This window comes from Podarcis gaigeae, assembly GCF_964106915.1.
Source record: "Podarcis gaigeae genome assembly, chromosome: W".
In the NCBI taxonomy this organism is placed as follows: Eukaryota; Metazoa; Chordata; class Lepidosauria; order Squamata; family Lacertidae; genus Podarcis; species Podarcis gaigeae.
The window spans coordinates 8,094,216-8,113,461 of NC_139695.1; the positions used below are offsets into that span (position 1 = coordinate 8,094,216).

The 19,246-nt window shown below is 48.5% G+C and overlaps 1 protein-coding gene across 1 annotated transcript in view; it reads left to right on the forward strand.

Annotated features, from left to right (window-relative positions):
• Positions 1 to 3,393: 3,393 nt before the first annotated feature.
• The window catches only part of LOC310835947 (steroidogenic factor 1-like), a gene marked incomplete at its 5' end in the record, with an annotated part of 56,175 nt that continues 40,322 nt past the window's right edge, over positions 3,394 to 19,246 (forward strand). Inside the window, 3 exons of the mRNA XM_083720911.1 lie at positions 3,394 to 3,498; positions 10,378 to 10,519; positions 16,973 to 17,703. Of these exons, the coding sequence (XP_083577037.1) occupies positions 3,394 to 3,498; positions 10,378 to 10,519; positions 16,973 to 17,703 (978 nt within the window). The remainder of the gene's footprint in view (positions 3,499 to 10,377; positions 10,520 to 16,972; positions 17,704 to 19,246) is intronic.

A 19,246-nucleotide genomic window follows, 5' to 3' on the forward strand; every position in this document is an offset into this window, starting at 1 on the left:
GGATTTAGAAGGTGATTGGGCCGGATCCGGCCCCTGGGCCTTAGTTTGCCTACCCATGGATTATAATCATTTGTAGGAGGAGCACTGCATTCAGCTCCCTCAGGGCCCGTTTTTGTTTTTCAATTGTGTACAAAGGTATTTCAGGAAGAACTCTTGCTTTGCTTGGTCTTTAGCTTTTTCTGTCTTTTGGTTGTGGTGCTGAGGTCCATCTGGTTGTTTTCTATCAGCTGTAACTCACTAAAAAGATGAATACATTTTCTATAGAAGATTAAGCTGTAGCTGTAAAATTTAAAATGAAGTGTATTTTCACTTCTTGTGTGTGTGTGTGTGTGTGTGTGTTACATAACTACCAAGCAACTCCACGGTCTATCTATTTCATTTATACATAAAAAAGAATTCCAATGTATGTACTACTTGAAAACTGATTGCCTTCTTCAAAATATAAAATAAAAGTAAACTATGATTAGGAATGTATAAGATATAACAAAAAGTAATCTGAATAAAACTGCGCCTCTCAGAGTTCTCTACGGGGCCCCCCTGACGTCTGCGCCCTAGGCGGCTTTCTAGATGTCCTGATGAGAGCCCCAGCCCTGTGTGCGTGTGAGCGGGGGCGGGGGGGGGGGAGGCTGCACTGAGCGCCTTCAGGGGATCCTTCCTGGCCTCTGACAAGGATCTCTTGGCCCTTTCAGCCTGGTGGGACTCTGACTCCCATCAGCCCGAGGAAGCACAGTCAATGGCCAGGGACAATGCGAGGAAACCTACTGTTTTGTTCGCTTTCGATTCCTTTTGCAAGTGCATTACATTTTGCCTTTTCAACTGTCCGAAGCAAGTTGAACTCGTGTATAAAAAAGTGTTTCAGCTCAGCCTCTCTGAGATAACCCACGAAATAATCCAGTAGTCTATTGAAGCATTTGTTGAGATTTGCTGCAATCCATTCATCATCATCACGGGACCACTTGGTACATGCATGAAAAAAGGCAGTTTTGGCAAGGTAAGAATGGACGCGCAGCAACATCGCGCTCGCTGGCCCTGCCGGAGAGTGGCGCGCACATTGAGGAAGAGCGCAGGGGAAGAGCGAAGCCAGGCTGGAGCGCTTCTGTCTGTTGATAGATGTTTCCGGGGATGCTGAAAGCCTGCAGAACCCGAACCCAAACCCCTGGGTCCGCCTTGCTCAGGGCCTCATAGGCTCTCCAAGGATTTCAGGGAAGGAGAGTCTCTCTCAGCCCTGCTTGGAGATGCTGAGCGGGATACACTCAGGACGTCCTGAGCGGGAGGCGGATGCTCTGCCACTGAACCATGTCGGTCCTTCGCCTCTGCGCCCTGTAGCACATCAGCAGCACCCAGAGGAGACCTGGTTGGGGGAAATACTCTTGTGCGAAAGGGAGAACCGCTGCAGAAAGAGGGGCTGCGTTGGCCACTCTCTTTTGTCATGTGGATTTCCCCATCACCGCATTAAAAAAAGACAAAATACTAGGAGCACGTTCTTTTAAATTGCTCATCCCTTCGTTTGAAGGTGGTTCGAAATCCTTTTTCAGGCTTGCTATGGGACATTGGTTTGGCGCGTTCCTCCGTCTTCCGACGCTTCTTTATGTTATGATGATCATGTTTAATGTATCTATTAGCGATACGTGTGTGCTGCGGCTGCTGCCCGAGAGCATAACACACTGGTGGCTTACAATATTATTATTACACAATAAAAAATTTAATACATTACAATATTTTATCATAATTACCGTTTATAATATGTTACAAAGTATAAATTTTAATATTATATAAAATGTATAGTGTACAATCATAGTATAACAAAAATAATATTAATGTACCCCCTGAATTAATAATAATAATATAAATATTTTATAATATTTTATCGTCTTAACATTACTATATCTTAGAGTGTGCTATAAATTATATAACACAATATTGTATAACAACTCTAATATTTATATGTCTTCTGCCCTCAATATATTATTACATAATTATCATACATTCTAATTTATATTAACATGCTATGAATTGTAATATATTATATTTAAAGTATATAATGTTATGGTATAACAGTAAGATTGATATTTCTCCCCGCCTTCCGAATTACCCAAATCTCTAATAATTTGGAGCGTGATTTGCTGAGTGGGTGGAAGAAAATAAAAACGGCACATGAGGCTGGGCGCGGGGAAAACAAATAAAAACCGCCACCCCCGTTTTCTTTTCACCGGCGGTAGCGGCATGAAGTTCTCCGGCTGACGCGTGTTCTCTTTCGACACAGGCAAAGAAAAGATGCTTCCGAGTCTTGTTTTTTTTTCTTCCTGAAAACAATCCGAAACACATTTTGGAAGGGGGGGTAATTTTCCCTCCTCCCTCCCCCACTCTTTTGCTCGGTCCCGGACTCCCCTGAAATCCAGGAAGTCTCCTGGCCGAGGCGAACCGGCCCGGCTGAATCTCCGCGGCGCCTCAGTCTGCGCGCTTTGGGCTGCTGGCCAGTTCCCCGCTCTGACCTTGAGGAGCGAAGCGCGCCACTGGGGAGGCCCGGTCGACATCACACACGCGTGCACCCACCCAACCATCCAGGGTGAGAGAAAACAAACCCGGAGGGAGACTTTTCCCTCCAAGAGGAGACGGCCGCTGAATACGCCCCCCCATGCCCCCGCCCCGTGTTTTCCCGAGGAGCACAGAGTTTCGGTCGCTCCAATCTGGAGTGGGGGGGTGGGGGGCTGGGGGGAAACCAGGGAGGGAACCAACAGAAGGCCCTCGGCGCTGGACCTCAGTGTCCAGGCAGAACGATGGGGGTTGAGACGCTCCTTCAGATATACTGGACGGAGGCCGTTTAGGACTTTAAGGGTCAGCACCAGCACTTTGAATTGTGCTCGGAAACGTACTGGGAGCCAATGTAGCCCTTTCGCCTCCACTGTTGCTCCTGAGTAGCCAGTGCGCCCCGTCGGGGCCTCAAGTGCATGGAAGCCAGTCTCCAGCTGGGCTGATGAGGATGGGACGTTTCGTCTTCGGGCTGCGCCAGGAGGTGGGGCAAGCGGAGATCTGCTCAAAAAGCCGCTGGGGGGGGGGGAGCACTGCCCCCATCGGGTGGGTGGGGGTTCTGACTCCCGACGCCCCACCCCATGGGTATAATGGAGCCCTAACTCTCCACTCCCCAGCGCCCTCCTTCCTCGGCTGGGCGCTTCTTACTCCCGCCTCCCCACCCCCACCCCCTACCTCAAGAGGCGGCGGAAGAGACTGGGCTAGCGCAGCCTTCCCGCCCAGTTATAAAGGCGGCTGCCCTTCCCTGCCCATCGGTCGGTCGGTCGGTGCCGCTGCCAGTCCGCCCTTAGGTCCCGGACCCGCCGCCACCATCACCGCCGATTAAGGCTCAGACGCTGCCCGGCTCTCCTACTTTCAGAGGAGATGATGGATTGCTCCTACGACGATGATCTGGACGAGCTTTGCCCAGTCTGCGAGGACAAGGTATCCGGTTACCATTACGGACTGCTCACCTGCGAGAGTTGCAAGGTAAGGGCCGGCCGTCGAGGGACAGCGACCCGCTCGGGACTGCCTTCCGCAGTCGAGAAAGGGCCTTAGTGGTCTTCTTCTTAGGAAGGAGAGAGGGAAGAGGTTTGAGATCAGGGATCCCCAAATTTGGACCCCCAAAAATGTTTCAGGGCAGCAGCGTGGGCTTGTGGGGTCGGATGCCCTTCTTTAAAAAAAATGCAGGCTCCCCCTTCCCCAATGAACTCCGCTCCACCCGCCGACTGAATAATGACCCCCGGATGGGATTATCATAATAAATGCCGCATTGAAAATTGGCTATCGCCCTGGGCTTCTTAACTGCAGCGCCCTAAAACACCCCAGAGCAAAACCGTCAGTGCAGAAAATTATGGTGGCGTATTTTAATACATGACGCTGGACGTGCGTATTTAAAAGAGGTTCATCTCTCGGCTAGGGATGGGGTTTACAAATATTTGCAGGGCAAAACGGTGAGTACAGGATTGAAAAGGAAACAATTAGGATGCAAACAAAATTTGAATTATTATCGCTATCACTGCTTCATGGTTATATGAAATAGTGATAACTGCTTCAGTATTATTAAAAATAATCATTAAAATTAAGCCATGCTACTAATATTAGCAACATAAATGCAAATCATTATATTGATTAAAATAGCTCCAAAATTATTGTTAAATATATTTTTCTTAAGCACCAAGCCATCCACATCGAACTCTGGATTACCCAGCGCTTCAGAACAGTACTTCATTAACCTCAGAACCTTTCCCATATTCTGTTGAAAATCCCGGTACATATTTCGACCTGTAGAAGCCGTCACTCATCTTAATTTTCTCGGGCCCATCTCTGTAGCGCAGCCCCACAACGCTCGCCCTGTAGAACCCACAATACGGCCTCAGTTCCTTTGGGGTTTTTGTTTTCGATCATTTGTGATATTTTAGAGGCCACAGGAGGACTGCGAATGTTTATCACTTCTCTTCGAGCACCGATTTTACGGATCGCGAGTTTTAAGGAGTCCGTGATCCGGCGCGCAAAATCGCATGTAACGCTGATTTGATGTCACTCCCATTCAGGAGCGATAGGTTCCCTAAGTCTGTTCCGGGGAGGGGGTGGGGGCCGGGGGGCAAATGCTTCCCTTGCGCGGCCTTTTAGTCCCTAAAACTCTTTTCGAAAAATGCGCGGTAGGAATTCTTTGGAAATCTTATCTGAGAATGACTACAATGCTTCCGGAATAAACGAAATCGACTGGTTTGCGGGCGACTCGATCAGGAAATGTGTCCGGGAAAATGCATCCCGGTCTGGAGTTCTCAAAAGATGATTCAATGAAGGAGATTCGTCTTTTGGGGAACCGCAAGTCTTAGCAGTTAATATTATTAAAAAACTGAACCTAGGGAAGCGTTTGGCGGTTGGGGATCTGGGGACGCTTTCCGGTGAGCAGCATGTGCACGTCGGGGTGTGGATGTGATGGCAATTATTTTCCAAGAAAGTGCCTTGTATATTTTTTAGGCGCGGGAAAATATATGGCTGCGCGAAAGACGCCGGAGGACCCTGCGCGCCTCTCCCTGGAGTCGAGGGGGTGAACCAAACGGAGCCCCGGAGCGCTGCACTCGGCCCTTCTGTGCCAAAGGGCTAGTGGTGCTCAGGACCAGACCCGGCTGGCCCGCTCCGTCCTTCTCTCCAGGAACGGGTTGCGCCAAACAGGGTCTCCGGAGGCCGCCAGAGGACGGTGCTCGGCGGGGCCCCCTGCTGGGAAGTGCCGCTTTGCAAGCGGTGGGTGCGAGAAGGGTTAGGGAGAAATTGGAGGGGGGGGTGAGGCGAATATTACCCTCCACCCCCCCACCAAATGATGACACCCAGCAAGGGCATCCCTTTAAAGTGAGGTTACAGGGAACCAGGCAGAGGGCCTTCTCGGTAGTGGCGCCCTCCCTGTGGAACGCCCTCCCATCAGATGTCAAGGAAATAAGCAGCTATCTTATTTTTAAAAGACATCTGAAGGCAGCCCTGTTTAGGGAAGTTTTTAATATTTAATGCTGTATTGTTTTTAACACTCCATTGGGAGCCGCCCAGAGTGGCTAGGGAAACTCAGCCAGATGGGCGGGGTATTATTATTATTATTAATAATAATAAAATTAAAATGTCTGTTCTTGGTCATTTTTCTGCTTTGTGGATTTATTTATTTGCCGGGTGAGGGAAGACATTATTCTTTTTTTCTTCGTTCAGTTTGGTTTAGTTTCTTTCCAGTTCCCCCGTCCTCCCTTGTTGTCTCTAAAGGTGTTTTTGCTTGCTTGCTTGTTTTGAGACGGTGCTTTTGAGATTCCCACCTTAATGGTAGGATCAAGGAAGGTGGGGGAGGGATTTGTTGTGAGGCTCCCACAAAGGATGGGCAAGGTCCATGGAGTCTCTTCAAACTTCCGGAGGTGCCCCCCATCATGTGTGTGTGTGTGGGGGGGGGGGAATCGGCAGCTCCAGCTTGAAGGCCCGGCCGCCCCCACCCTCACCACCAGCGAAAGGGAGATGCGCTTTCCCTGGGGGACTGATAATGCCCTAAGCGCCTTGCGGGGGTGGGTGGGTTGCCAGTTAGGTCCTGTGAGAAACTCTAGTCTTAAGAAACACCTGCCACCCTGTCTCAGTCTCTCGCTGGAAAAAAGTGTATTCCTTCACTTACACTTCAGAATTATAATTAGAATTATTAAATGTATTGCTCACTCTTCACTAGTAGGTCCCAGGGCAGCTTACAACAATCTGAAATTCAGAATTAACAATTGTGTGGTAAGCCGGCACTGCCCCCCCCCCCATGGTTCTTGCAGTTTAACATCCTGGCTGAAGGTTAGATTCCAGGAGGCAGAATATGACAGGGCATGGGGTATCTGCAGACAGGTGCCGGGGCTGAAGCGAGGGGGCCTGGGCAGTGGAGCCAACTGAGGAACCGTGCCCATCTTGCATTCTGAGAAGAGGCGCGCTCTTGAGGCTCCCTTTCCCCAGGGTGAGGCCGCCTCTTCTAGGATTCATCCCTGGAGCTGAGCCGCCCCCCCTGTTCTGAGTCGAATATCTTTTTTTTAATTGCCTGAGGTTGTGACATCATCGGCGGTGTGCAGAAGTTCGCAAGACAAAATTACTTGCGGAAATGTGCTTTATTTAAAATAATCACAATATAATGTGATTCTTCTCCTTATGTGGAGGTGGTGATGGTGATGTGATGGAATTGGAATAATAATAAGAAAAAATTATTTTTATCCCGCCCATTTAATTGGGTTGCCCCAGCCACTCTGTGGGTGGCTTTCAGTATATATATTAAAAATAGTAAAACACAGTAAAACATTACACCTTATAGAGCTTCCCTATACAGGGTTGCCTTCAGATGTTTCCTAAATGTTATATAATTACTGATCTCCTGATGCGGGGGGTGTTCCACAGGGCAGGCGCCACTACCGAGAAGGCCCTCTGCCTGGTTCCCTGTAGCTTCGCTTCTCGCAGTGAGGGAACTGCCAGAAGGCCCTCGGAGCTGGACCTCAGAGTTTTGGGTGCTTGTCGCCCCTCCTTGATAGGAGTCAGGGAGGTGGCGATGGTGGGGGCCAGAATGGGACAGCTTGATTAGATGCTAATTATATTGGAGCTGTGGTCCCCAAAGGGGTCCCTGGCTTCCCAATTCTCCTCTGCCCCAGTCAGCATGGCCACCGGACTGGTTAGGGGTGATGGGAGTTGTACCCTTTGCTATCAAGTGCTTGGGTCCAGGGTGCTCCGGTTATTGTCCCTGCTCAGCCCTGAAACTCTCCCCGGTTGTGCCACATTTCCCTCCTCCTCTCACCGTGGCTCCATCCCTGCTTTGCTCAAACGTCTCCCTCTTCCATTTCCGAGCTGCCTCATGTGGATATGATATGATATGATATGATTTCACTCCTGGTGCGATGTGTTGTCTTCTGCATGTAGTTCCAAACTGTGATAGTTTACAACAGGTACTTTATAATAAGCAAACATTCAAACGTGGAAACTATTATTTTATTTTAAAAGCCACATGTTCGATCTCCAGCTTTTCTAAGTAGCGCTGGGAATGACCCCTGCCCGTGAGCTCTGCTGCCAGTCCATACAGACAGTGTTGAGTCAGGTGAACCAAAGTTCTGCCTAGGTATGAAGCAGATTTCCATTTTCCTGAACTGCTAAGACCAAAAAAATTAACATGGTATAAGCTTCTTCATCAGATGCATATGGGGACATGACTCTTGGGTTGTGGTATTGTTTAGAGATTGTTGTTGTTGTTTATTGTTTATGACTACTTTGGAATGTTCGTAATTGTGTGTTTTTTTTTACATGTTGTAAGCTGCCTTGAATATGGTTTTAACTTTGGAAAGGCAGCACACAAATAAAATGATTGAAAGACAGAGAGAACGTTAACTGTGAAATCAGAGGGAAATTAAATGGATTTATGATTACTAATAGTATCACTATCATCTTACAAAGGGCCCCAAAGTATCTATCAGCTGTAAAGACAAAAACAGTCTATGCCCACAGACTCACCACCAGAGAGACATGGCACAAAAGAAATAAACAAGGAGGAAGGCAGAGGAAAGCAAGTGTTGGAGCAGTTGCTTCCTGACTGGCCCACGGATGGGGCCAGGTTGGTCTCCCCTTTGCCGTGTTGCTGTTCCTTCAGATACCCATGATAAAGGATGCAAAAATGGTTACAGTCACCCTTCCCAGAGCAGAGTTGATGATCATAATGCTTTGGTACATGTGTAGTGGGATACACTCTCACACATATTCAGGTCTCCTGATTCCACCCTGCCGCTTTCCCAGTTGCCCCCCTTGTGTCCCAAAGAGCGCCAGAGGGAACTGGGTTTTGAGACAAGGAGCAGAGCTAGCTATCTAAACACATTTAAAAGGACACAGAATGTTAATTGGCTGAATGCCTGGCTGAAGTAAAACATTTTCGCCAGGCGCCACAGATATGTATTGGAGGCGACAGCCGAGCCTCCCTGGGGAGAGCATTCAGCAAGCGGGGAGCCACCACTGAAAAGGCCCGTTCTCCTACTGCAGCTCTCCGGGTCTCCAGTGGAGGGGGCAAACAAAGAAGGGCCTCAGGTGGTACAGTCTTCTCCCTCCTGCACCCGAGCTTCATCTGTGTCGGGTTCACCGTGAGTTCCTCAGAATCATAGGCTCTGCTCTGGAAGGTCTGGCATATTTACTGTACTAAAGCGAGAGTTATAATAATAATAATAATTTTTTATTTATACCCCACCCTTCCCAGTTCAGAAAACCGGGCTCAGGGCGGCTAACAACAAATTTAAAACACTTAATTGAGGCAACAAAAAACAGCTTAAAATACAGTATAAAACGTGAATAACAATAAATTCAGAATTCAAAAATCAATTGGGGGGGGGGGGAAATCCATCCAACAAACATTAGATGATCACCAGGGCTAGCTGGCTGAGTTAGTCCTATTTGGGCCAGCGAGGAGACCAGGGGAGAATGAGCTGTGGGATCCCAGAGCAGGTAATCTACATAAAAAGGGGGGGGGGGAAGGAAGGGGACTAAAAGATTAGGCTAAGTTCAAATTGAGAGCCAGGTGGAATAGCTCTGTTTTACAGGCCCTGCGGAAGGAATTAAATCCTGCAGGGCCCTGGTCTCATGGGACAGAATATTCCACTAGGTCGGAGCCATCACTGAGAAGGCCCTGGCCCTGGTGGAGGATAATCTGATTTCCTTAGGGCCCAGTGTGGGAATGTTCAGGGTTGCAGGAGAGGATATATTGTCTGATTATATCCTTATCCAACTTGTGTTAACAAGTTCCCCAATTTCAGCAGAGTAACACATTCCCCTTTATTTTAAGTTTGCAACGGCAGCGTTTGCTCAGGCTCGCTAAAGCCTCTATAATAACTGTTCTGGTAATTTCGCCTTATTCCCTCATAAAATAGAAGAGACGACACAGTCTTTTACAAAAGTATAAAAAGAGTTTACTCACATTCTGTTCACATTCAGATCCCAGAAGGCAGACTTAGCTTAATGAAGTAACATACACTTGGAATCTATCTCTTAAGAAGACAGTCCCTTTGTCCTCTCTTGGGAAGCCAAGAGGGCATCTTTGGCTTAGTAGATGTTGTGTCTTCAATGCATGTGGTGAAAGAGAGAGAGATGGCTGCCCTGCCCTGTGCTTTTGTCATTACCTGCACAGGTGAGGCCACACCCACCTCTAGTCATATGCAGAGGAAGTCTGTCCCAGCCCAGAAGGAAACAGGAAGTTTACCTGCTGTCTGGACAAATATCCCTCCCCATGTGTAAACATGTTCACTCTAGGAATGTTGTACTTGACTGCTCTTGTGTTTCACATCCCACACCCAGGACGTCTAAACTATGATTATTCATGGACCTTAAGGACCTCTGCGGGGCATACCAGGAGAGGTGATCCCGTAGACAGTTCCACTGGGCATACTCAGAGAGCATTTTTGAATTCTCCTCCCAAGTGACAGCTGCTTTGGGCAGGGTGGGGTCTTCAAGGCAAGGAGTGTGGGACCCACCTGCGATCCCCGTTTCTGTGGAATTCTTCGCACTTCCAAACTCCTTGAACTTCTCACACTTTCCCTGCACATTTTATTAAGATGTGGTGTTAAGATGTTAAGAACGGTAGACTCATAATCTGGTGAACCTGGTTCGCTTCCCCGCTCCTCCACATGCAGCTGCTGGGTGACCTTGGACTAGTCACACTTCTTTGAACTCTCTCAGCCCCACTCACCTCACAGAGTGTTTGTTGTGGGGGAGGATGGGAAAAGGAGATTGTGATAAAGCGGGATATCAAATCCAAACTCCTCCTCCTCCTCCTCCTCCTCCTCCTCCTCCTCTTCTTCTTCTTCTTCTTCTTCTTCTTCTTCTTCTTCTTCTTCTTCTTCTTCTCCTCAGGGCTTCTTCAAGAGAACAGTGCAGAATAACAAGCACTACACGTGTATGGAGAGCCAGAATTGCAAGATCGACAAGACACAACGCAAGAAGTGTCCCTATTGCCGGTTCCAGAAGTGCCTTGTGGTGGGCATGAAACTCGAAGGTGACTCCAGTTGGCATAGTCTTGGGCGGGCGGGAGGGGGTGAGTCTTTGCAACACAGAAGGTAGGTGCTGATGGGAAAGTGCCTTCAGCCAAGTGGGTGGGGGAGGGATCCTGACATCTAGCCTATGTCCTGGACGCTGCTGCCTCTGATCTAACCGCGGCCAGGAGGGCTTCTGCTCCAGCCCAAACAAGATGTGGGGACGTGAGACTTGACGTGGGCGGGAGTGGGTGGAAGGACTGGTGACTTGACTCCTACCAGCCATTTTCTTCCTCGTTCCCCCTCTTAACCCCCGTTGCTATTCTACCTCTGAGGGGGCGGGGAAGCAAAACATATAGGTATACATGCATTTCTTGCCTAGAATGCAAAACCTTCCCTGGCCAGGACCTGCGTTTTTGAAAAGAGCGCGCCTCCACACACAGCGTCCACCCAAACAACAGTGCCAGGTGGTTTAAAAGAGACTTTTTGAGATGTTCTAGATATGCTTCCTTTATATCTTTAGCCTCTTTCCCCTCTACCCACCCCGTCCCCTAGTAATCCCCCCTTCTCCTTCTGCTGGGTTTTCATGTGTCCCGTGTGGGTCTCTAGAAGAAGGGCAGGGACCTTACCCTGCAAGGACTCTTGGAAGTGAGACCATGTAAAATGTAAAGGAGCTGAGTGCTTTTTCTGTGTATGCTGTCAAGCTTAGTTGCAAGCCACAATATCCTTATTACTATTAATTCAGTGTTCCATTTGAGTGGAGGCCCCCTAAGGCCGTTATCATTGGGAAAGTCGGATAATGATGACAGTATTCTTGTGGTTCCTCATGAGCCAGTGATGGTAACCAACCTGGAAGGCTTTAAAAGAGGATTGGACGAATTCATGCAGGATGATAAGGCTATCAATGGCAGCAGTGCTTTCAGACGTGCTCAGATCCTGCTTGCATGTTTCCCATGGGGGTATCTGGGTGGCCACTGTGAGAACAGGATGCGGGGCTGGATGCCCCCCCCCCCCGCTTGGGCTCCTCTTATGTTCTTGAGGCAAAATGCCTGTGCAGCCTCTTCTGACGCTCTTATGTCCAAAGAGCATTTCGTGCCCGCCGCCTCACCCGCATCATAATGCTGACTCTTTGAGAAAGGGCTAGCAATAGGGTGATAATTAAATCTGACAGGAGTCCCTCCCCACGTCTCATTGCTCAGGCCCAATTCCTGATGCTCGGTGCGCTTTGCTGGAGAAGTCCTGAAAAAAAGCCGCATTTATTTTTATATTGCTTTTAAAACCCGACTTTCCAGCTCTGTTTCCACTGAGTGAGCTGAAGATTGGTATATTTCCCATTTAGAGTCTAGCAATTAAAAAGCCGCAGTACCAATTCAATGCACACTATTTGCTGGTACTCCCAGTTTAAAACCCGACTTTCCAGCTTTGTTTCCGCTGCCGCTGCCACTGCGGGTTGCTGTCTTGTACGGGGGACCTTTCTGCCTTGGAGAGCTGAGGGCTGCCTGTAGCTTGCAGCGGCGTGGCAGCCTGGAGAGCAGGATGGGGCGGCGGCTTTGAACAACATAAAGTGAAAGCAAATTGCTCCATGGGGTGGAAAGGAGGAGGCGAGGCTGGGCGCTGGTCCCACGGGAGGCTGCTCCACAGCATAGTAGTCTAGGTCTGGAAGGACACATGTCTCCGGGAACCAATTGGGGTTTCAAATAATAAAAACAAGATAAAAATAGACACACAGAGAGATCATATGAGAGCTATCTTCAAATACATAAAGGGCTGTCGCATAGAAAATGGACCATGCTTGTTTTCTCCTGCTCCGGAGGGTAGGACCCGAACCCATGGTTTCAAGCGACAAGAAAGGAGATTCATTCAGACTCAGCATCAGGAAGAAATTTCTGACAGCCAAAGCTGTTTGACAGTGGAAGGGTCTCCCGCGGGAGGTGATGGTCTCTCCTTCCTCGGAGGCTTTGAAGCAGAGGTTGGAGAGCCACCTGTCAGGGGTTCCGTAGTTGTGATTCCTGCACTGCGGCAAAGCCCAAGTAAAGACTACCAATTTTATCAGATCATTAAGGCTAGTTCCATAGTTGCCAGGCTTGCGATGAGGGTTGTCTTGAAAATGATGGTTCTGTTGCCTATGTCATAAAGGAATGCCAAATCATATAAAGTGTCCGGAGGTTCTACTCGTCTTCAAAATCTCAGATATGTGTGCTTCTCTCCATTAAAGCTGTATTCCAGAGTGTGTGGTACAAAGTGTCCAGTGTAAGATTTTGGGCTGTGTTCCACTGAGTTGCAATTATTATTATTAATATTAATTAATTAATTACATTTCTAGACTGCCCTTCATCCGAGGATCACAGGGCAGTGTACAATATAAAATCACAAAAATACATCCCTTAGTAACAATTAAAAAACAATGTCCCCCCACAGTTTAAAAGGCCACAGATGATGATGATGATGATAATTATACCCCACCCATCTGGTTTGGTTTCCCCAGCCACTTTGGGTCGCTTACAGCATATCTAAAAACATAATAAAATTAGCCAAAGGCCTGACTGAAGAGGAATGTTTTTGCCTGGCACTTAAAGATATGTAGAGATGGCACCAGGCTAGCCCCCCATGGGGAGAGTATCCCACAAGTGGGGAGCCACCACAGGAAAGGCCGCTTCTCATCTTGCCGCCCTCTGGATCTCTCGTGGAGGGGCCACATGAAAAAGGGCCTCCTTGAGGAGTGGTGCTCCTGAGCCATTTAAGGCTTTATAGGTCAAAACCAGCACTGAATTGGGCCTGAAAACTAAGTGGCAGCCAGTTGAACCACAGTTGGCATTATATGCTCAAACTGTCTTATTCATGCTGCCAAGGTCATATATAAGACCAATTCTTTTGACAATATATTTACATTTGTATCATCAAAAATATTCAGTAACATTAATTTTGGGCAACGAACAATAGTTTCTTTAGCAATATTTATCATTCATGTCAAGAATAAATTCCAAAAATCTTGCACCAAATTACAGTAAATGATAATATGTACGAAGTTTATTGCAGTCCCTCCACCTAGTAGGTGATAAAGAAGGAAATACTTTTGACATTTTCAAAGGAGTGCAATACCATCTGTGAAATAATTTCAAGGAGTTTTCCCAAAGAAATCTGGAAGCAGATTTTAAGAACTGTGATTCCCAAATTTTATTCCCGTCCTTCCCAAAAAATATCCCCATATTTGTGTGCAAATATATAGTTCCCATATCTTTTTGAGGGGTTTCATAGATCCATTGATAACCTACATTAAGCAATATAGAGTATAATTAAAATCTAATCCTTTCCCTGCTCTACCCATTGTAATTTTCAAATTTTGTTAAGGGTGATTGTCCCTTCACCATCTCCAGTTGCACATACAGACTCAGACATGCTTATGGGTGAGCTGTGTGATAAGCCAGTGGAGATAGGGTTTTCGTGTATGTGTGCGGGAGATACTTTGTACATGCTCAGAAGCACCCTCTACACATATCCCAAGGCATGTGGATGAAAGCAGGCAGTGCCAAGAAGGCATGTCTGTGTGTTTGTTTGGGCACTAGGGGTATACCAATTTCCTGTATCATAATGGGATGCACTTTTGCTTAAAAACACTGAAAAAGGGACTAATTATTCTCAGTTATGGAAAAAGGTTGCCCTAAAATGAAAAGTTGGAAACACTGTATATGTAAAGTTACTACTCATAACTATCAGCACTTTTAAAAACTTCATGGAACTGTTTATAACTTTTACAGCTGCCTGGAACTTCCTAAAACTTTGGCGAATGTTCAAGAAGAATCCAAATATTGGTCTATAGGGAAAGATTTTTGGGCAAACAATTAACTTCTTAATTTTTAATATTTCTTTCTGTGGCAATATACAATTGTGGTTGGAGAAACCCAGCTGGATGGGCAGGGTATAAATATAAATATAATCATAATCATAATCATAATCATAATCATAATCATAATCATAATCATAATCATAATCATAATCATAATCATTACAATGTCGCACAAGATCCTCAATTTATTCTCAGCAATAGAAGTGATGAACCATGTATAAAACATTGTACATGTATTAGAAAATTTGCAAGCTCTATTTTTCCTGTATACATGCTATGCATAATACATTATACAGTTACATATACAAAAATCAATGTATTGATTTCAGGGTGACCTTTTTTCAAAAGTTTTGGAAATGACAGTTCATTCCTTTGTTTTTAGGCAAAAGTTCATCTAACTAAGCTACAGGAACATGAGGTTGTAAAAAAGTTCTAACCCTAGCAAACACTTCCCTTTCCAAAGATCCCAGGGGAAAGGAATAAAAATAATATTAAGATTTGCTTTTTGTTTAAATCCCAGCATTTATTCCGGCAGGTGCTCAGCTTTTTCTACCGTTGCAAGGAAATAGCCTCCTATCCTGAGCAGTACCGAGTGTCTCGGCCACGGTCCCGACTCACTGGAGTCCATTGGGCACGCCCATTGTGCAGAACCTGGCTGGCTGGAACCCCTCTGATAGCAGGCACCATGGGGGGGGGATCTGCTCGGTGGTGAAGTGCCCCCACTTTGCATGCCAAAGGCTCCAGGTTCAATCCTTGGCACCCCCCTCCTTAAAAGGACCCTTGGCCGGAGAGCTGCTGCCAGCACAGCAGACAATACCGGTGGGTTAGATGGACCCTTAGCTAGAACCCCCACCAGTGTCCGCCAGATTCTTCTGTTCTGTGCCTTGGCGGAGCTTGTGTGATGAAACCTTGGGCCTCATCCTGGAGGTTTCTGAGCTACAATTCCCATCAGCCCCAGCGGATGGTGGTTGATGGGAGTTGTAGTCCAAAATATTTCTTTGTTTGCATTTATATCCCACCTCGTTCTCCAAGGAGCTTAAGGTGGCAGAGGTACAGGGTTCTCCCTTCCCGATTGAATCCCATCGCAACACTCTCTAGCAATACCATTGCAGTGCCTTTGAGTGAATGCAGAGTGCCCATACCCTGTGATGCCTTGCGACTGGCCTTTGCGTGGCTTTATCCACCAGGGGTCGCCGTGAGGGGCGGAGAAGGGCTATAGTTCAGAAGGTCCCAGGCTTAGTCCCCAGGGACATCTCCAGGAAGCAGGGCTGGGAGAAGACTTATGAGGAGATGCTGCCAGTCAGTGGAGACAATTCCGAGCTCTATAGACCAGGAGTCTCTGACTTGGCAAAAGGCAACTGCCCCACGTTCTTATGTTCTTCTATTATTCTGCGTGGAGCAAATGGGTGCATGAAAAAGGGAACGAAAGAGAAGGATGCTCCCTGGTTGGATGCTATTTTTTCATTCATTACTTGCATTTATATCTCCTCTTTTCCTCGGAGAAGCTCAATGTGACATCCACGTAGCGTCCAGAGTGGCGCAATCTAATCCCAAGGACAACCCTGTGAGGTAGGCTAGGGTGACAAGCAGTGACTGGTCCAGGGGGCAAACTTGTATGAAATATTGTGGGAGGGCAGGTAAGCCCCTTCCTGCACACACATCACATCACTTGAGTAGCAATGCCCATCAACCGGGGGGGGGACTGTCCCCCTCGAATATTTTGTTAGGGGGTGGGCAAAGGGACCTCGACCCCTAGGAGTTGGTTTCTACGGGCTGGCCTCTAATGCCACACCCAGGGAGCTTCGAGGCCGAGTGGGAGGATTTGAACCCAGGTCTCTCCCAGGTCCTAGTAAACTAATCACTATGCCACTATGACAGCAATTTTGGATGGCTTCGGGGCGTAGTGGTTTTTTAGCTTCTCTTTTAGCACGTCCCATGGCGCTGCCTGGACTGCTAGTGGCGCGACCAAAACTCGGGCCATCTCGAACACCTCAGGCTCGCAGAGGCTGAGGAATAGGCCCCACTTACTCTCCTCTGACCCTTCCGTCAGCTCGTTTGCTTGGAGGCAGCAGCCGAACCGAGCAAGACAGGAGTCCCATGATTCAGAAGCTGGGGCAAATGGCAGTAGAGGCACGAGTGAAGCCATGGTTCCGATGCCGATGTGGTGGGCGATGGATGGAACACAGTGCTCTAGCCAGTATGGTTAGCTCTGAATTGGGTTCTGTTCAGTGATTTTGCTCAGTGAGTGTCCAAATGTGGCTGTGCTCTGATGTCCATCTGATCCCATCCCCGTCGCCAGTATTAAATAGTGGGTGGACATAGCAGACAACACAGAGATTTCTCCAAGTAGTTCTTTATAGGTAAGCTGGAACTGAACTGAACAGCAAACAGCTCAGCCGGCCTGCTTTTATAGGCAGCCGGCTGTCAACATTGTAACAACAACAGCCCAGGGTTTCCCGCCTAAATTAACTTACGTGGACCTGAGTGACAACTATATACACAATACCCCTGTTGGCCAGGGTGAGAACTTCAATACATAACACTGGGCCTTCCTGGCCGGATTTTGTCTGATGCCTTTTCCCCGCTTTCTCTCCCTTTGCCCCTTCTTCTCCTCCCTCCCTCCTCCCTCCAGCCGTGCGTGCCAACCGCATGCGGGGTGGCTGGAACAGGTTCAGGCCCATGTACAAGCAGGACCGAGCCATGAAACAGCAGAAGAAGGCGCTGATCCACGCCAACAGCTTCAAACTGGAGACGGCGGCCCAGCCGCCCATCGTGTCCCCGGTGCAGGCGGCGGAGGAGTCCGGCGGGCTGTCGGCCTCGCTGCACGACCTGAGCCAACACTACCAGCCTGAGGTGGCAAAGGGGCTACCCCTGCCCAGCAGCAGCAGCAGCTCCAGCAGTGGCAGCAGGATAAGCAGCTCCAACGCCATGACGCCCATCGACTATGAGTGCAGCTCCTACGGGACGCCCGCGCTGGCCATGCCAGTGCCCTCGGGTCACGGGCCGCTCTCGGGTTACCACTACCCGCCTTTCGCCAGCTGGGCCATCAAGTCCAAGTTCCCGGACCCATACGTGATGCATCCAAACGAGGCAGCTCCGCCGTACCCCTACCCAGAGGTCTACCCCAGCGGCGGCTCCCCAGCCACTGGGGCCGACATGCCCAACGTGATCCTGAAGTTGCTGGAGCAGGAGCCCGACGAGGCGCAAGTCAAGGCCTGCATCCTGTCCTGCCTGCAGGAGGAGCAGAGCAAGGGCCTCCACAACAAGCTCAGCGCCTTTGGCCTCATGTGTAAGATGGCAGATCAGACCCTCTTCGCCATCGTGGAGTGGGCACGCAGCTGCATCTTCTTCAAAGAGCTGGAGGTGAGGGGGGGGCTGTTGCTTTTCGCGGGGCGGGGGATGAACCCTGAGAGGAAATGGCTTCCCACGACCTACATCTCCCCGACTTGGACATGTTTCCAGCGGTTGCTTTGTTTGCTTTGTTTGGGGTGGGGGTGGGGGTGGGTGGTGAGGAGGAAGGTTGAACTGTGGCTGGAGCTAGCTGAAGCGAGGCCTGCTTTGAGCACGTGCAGAGCTCAATGGTTAGAGTGTCAGACTAGGAAAAAGTTAACAGTAGATTGGGAGCAAAATTCTCTTAGCAGTCTGTCCTGAAATGATGACGAACTTAACACCAGTGTGTACCTCACAGCATATCGGTAGTTTTGAGGATAAAATAGAGGGGAGCCCAGGTAGAATATAAATGTGATATAACAGTAAAAGGAGGGTTAGGCAAATGTGTGGGGTGTAAGGTGAACAGTGGCTACTAGTCATGATGGCACCTCCAGAGTGAATACTAGTTGCCTGGGGCTCAACAGTGGGAGAGAACTGCTAACCCCCCCCCCCCCCCGTAAATGTCCTGCTTGCGTGGCGAGTTCCTGCCACCACCCCCCCCCCAGTGGAAATAAAGACACATGACACAATTATTAAGGTTAATGGGCTAAATAAGGCCACAACTTTATTGGTTACAGGTGATGAACGGTATTGGCTTAGGCATTGGTCCTAACCGACTATATCCGGCTTCAGCCCATCCGCTTGAAGTCCAGGAAGGGTTAACCACCAGTAGGGGGAGTCCTGCTGATGCACATCAACTAGGAACTCCCCCGGGGTCACCGATAGGGGGCGTGCCTTAGGCCCTCACCTCTGGGCAGGGAGGTGGAATAGATTGCTCCTGGGGTTTTTCCTGGGTTTGGGCTCTTCTGTCCTCTTCCAGTGACAACCTATAAATTAATAAATTATATAGAGATGGATTTCTCCCGGTGATGGGAGGCTTGAGGGTGGCTCCAAGCAATGGGAATCTGACGGGATGGGTGCTGTGGCTTGATCTGGGCTGAGGTCTTGTGATTTGTATTTGAATGGCCAGCAGGGTGTGGATGGAGAAATCAGAGGCTGGCTACAAGAAAGAACCAGTGTGGTGTAGTCGTTAAGAGTGTCAGACTAAGACCTGGGAGAGACCAGGGTTCAAATCCCCACCTGGCTGCCATGAAGCTCACTGGGTGTGACCTTGGTCCATTCACTGCCTCTCTCAGCCTAACCCACCTCACAGGGTTGTCGTGGGAATTGAATGAGGAAGGGGAGAAAATCATGTACACCACTTTGAGCTCCTTGGGGGGGGGGAAGCTGGGATATAAATGCTAATGCTAATGCTAATGCTAATGCTAATGCTAATGCTAATGCTAATGCTAATGCTAATGCTAATAATACAGTCACACCTCGGGTTGCAGACGCTTCAGGTTGCGCACCGTGCCGAACCTGGAAGTACTGGAACAGGTTATTTCTGGGTTTCAGCACTTGTGCTTGCGCAGAAGCACTAAATTGCACTTTGCGCATGCGCAGAAGTGCTGAATTTGGTTGATATTTGGAGAACAAA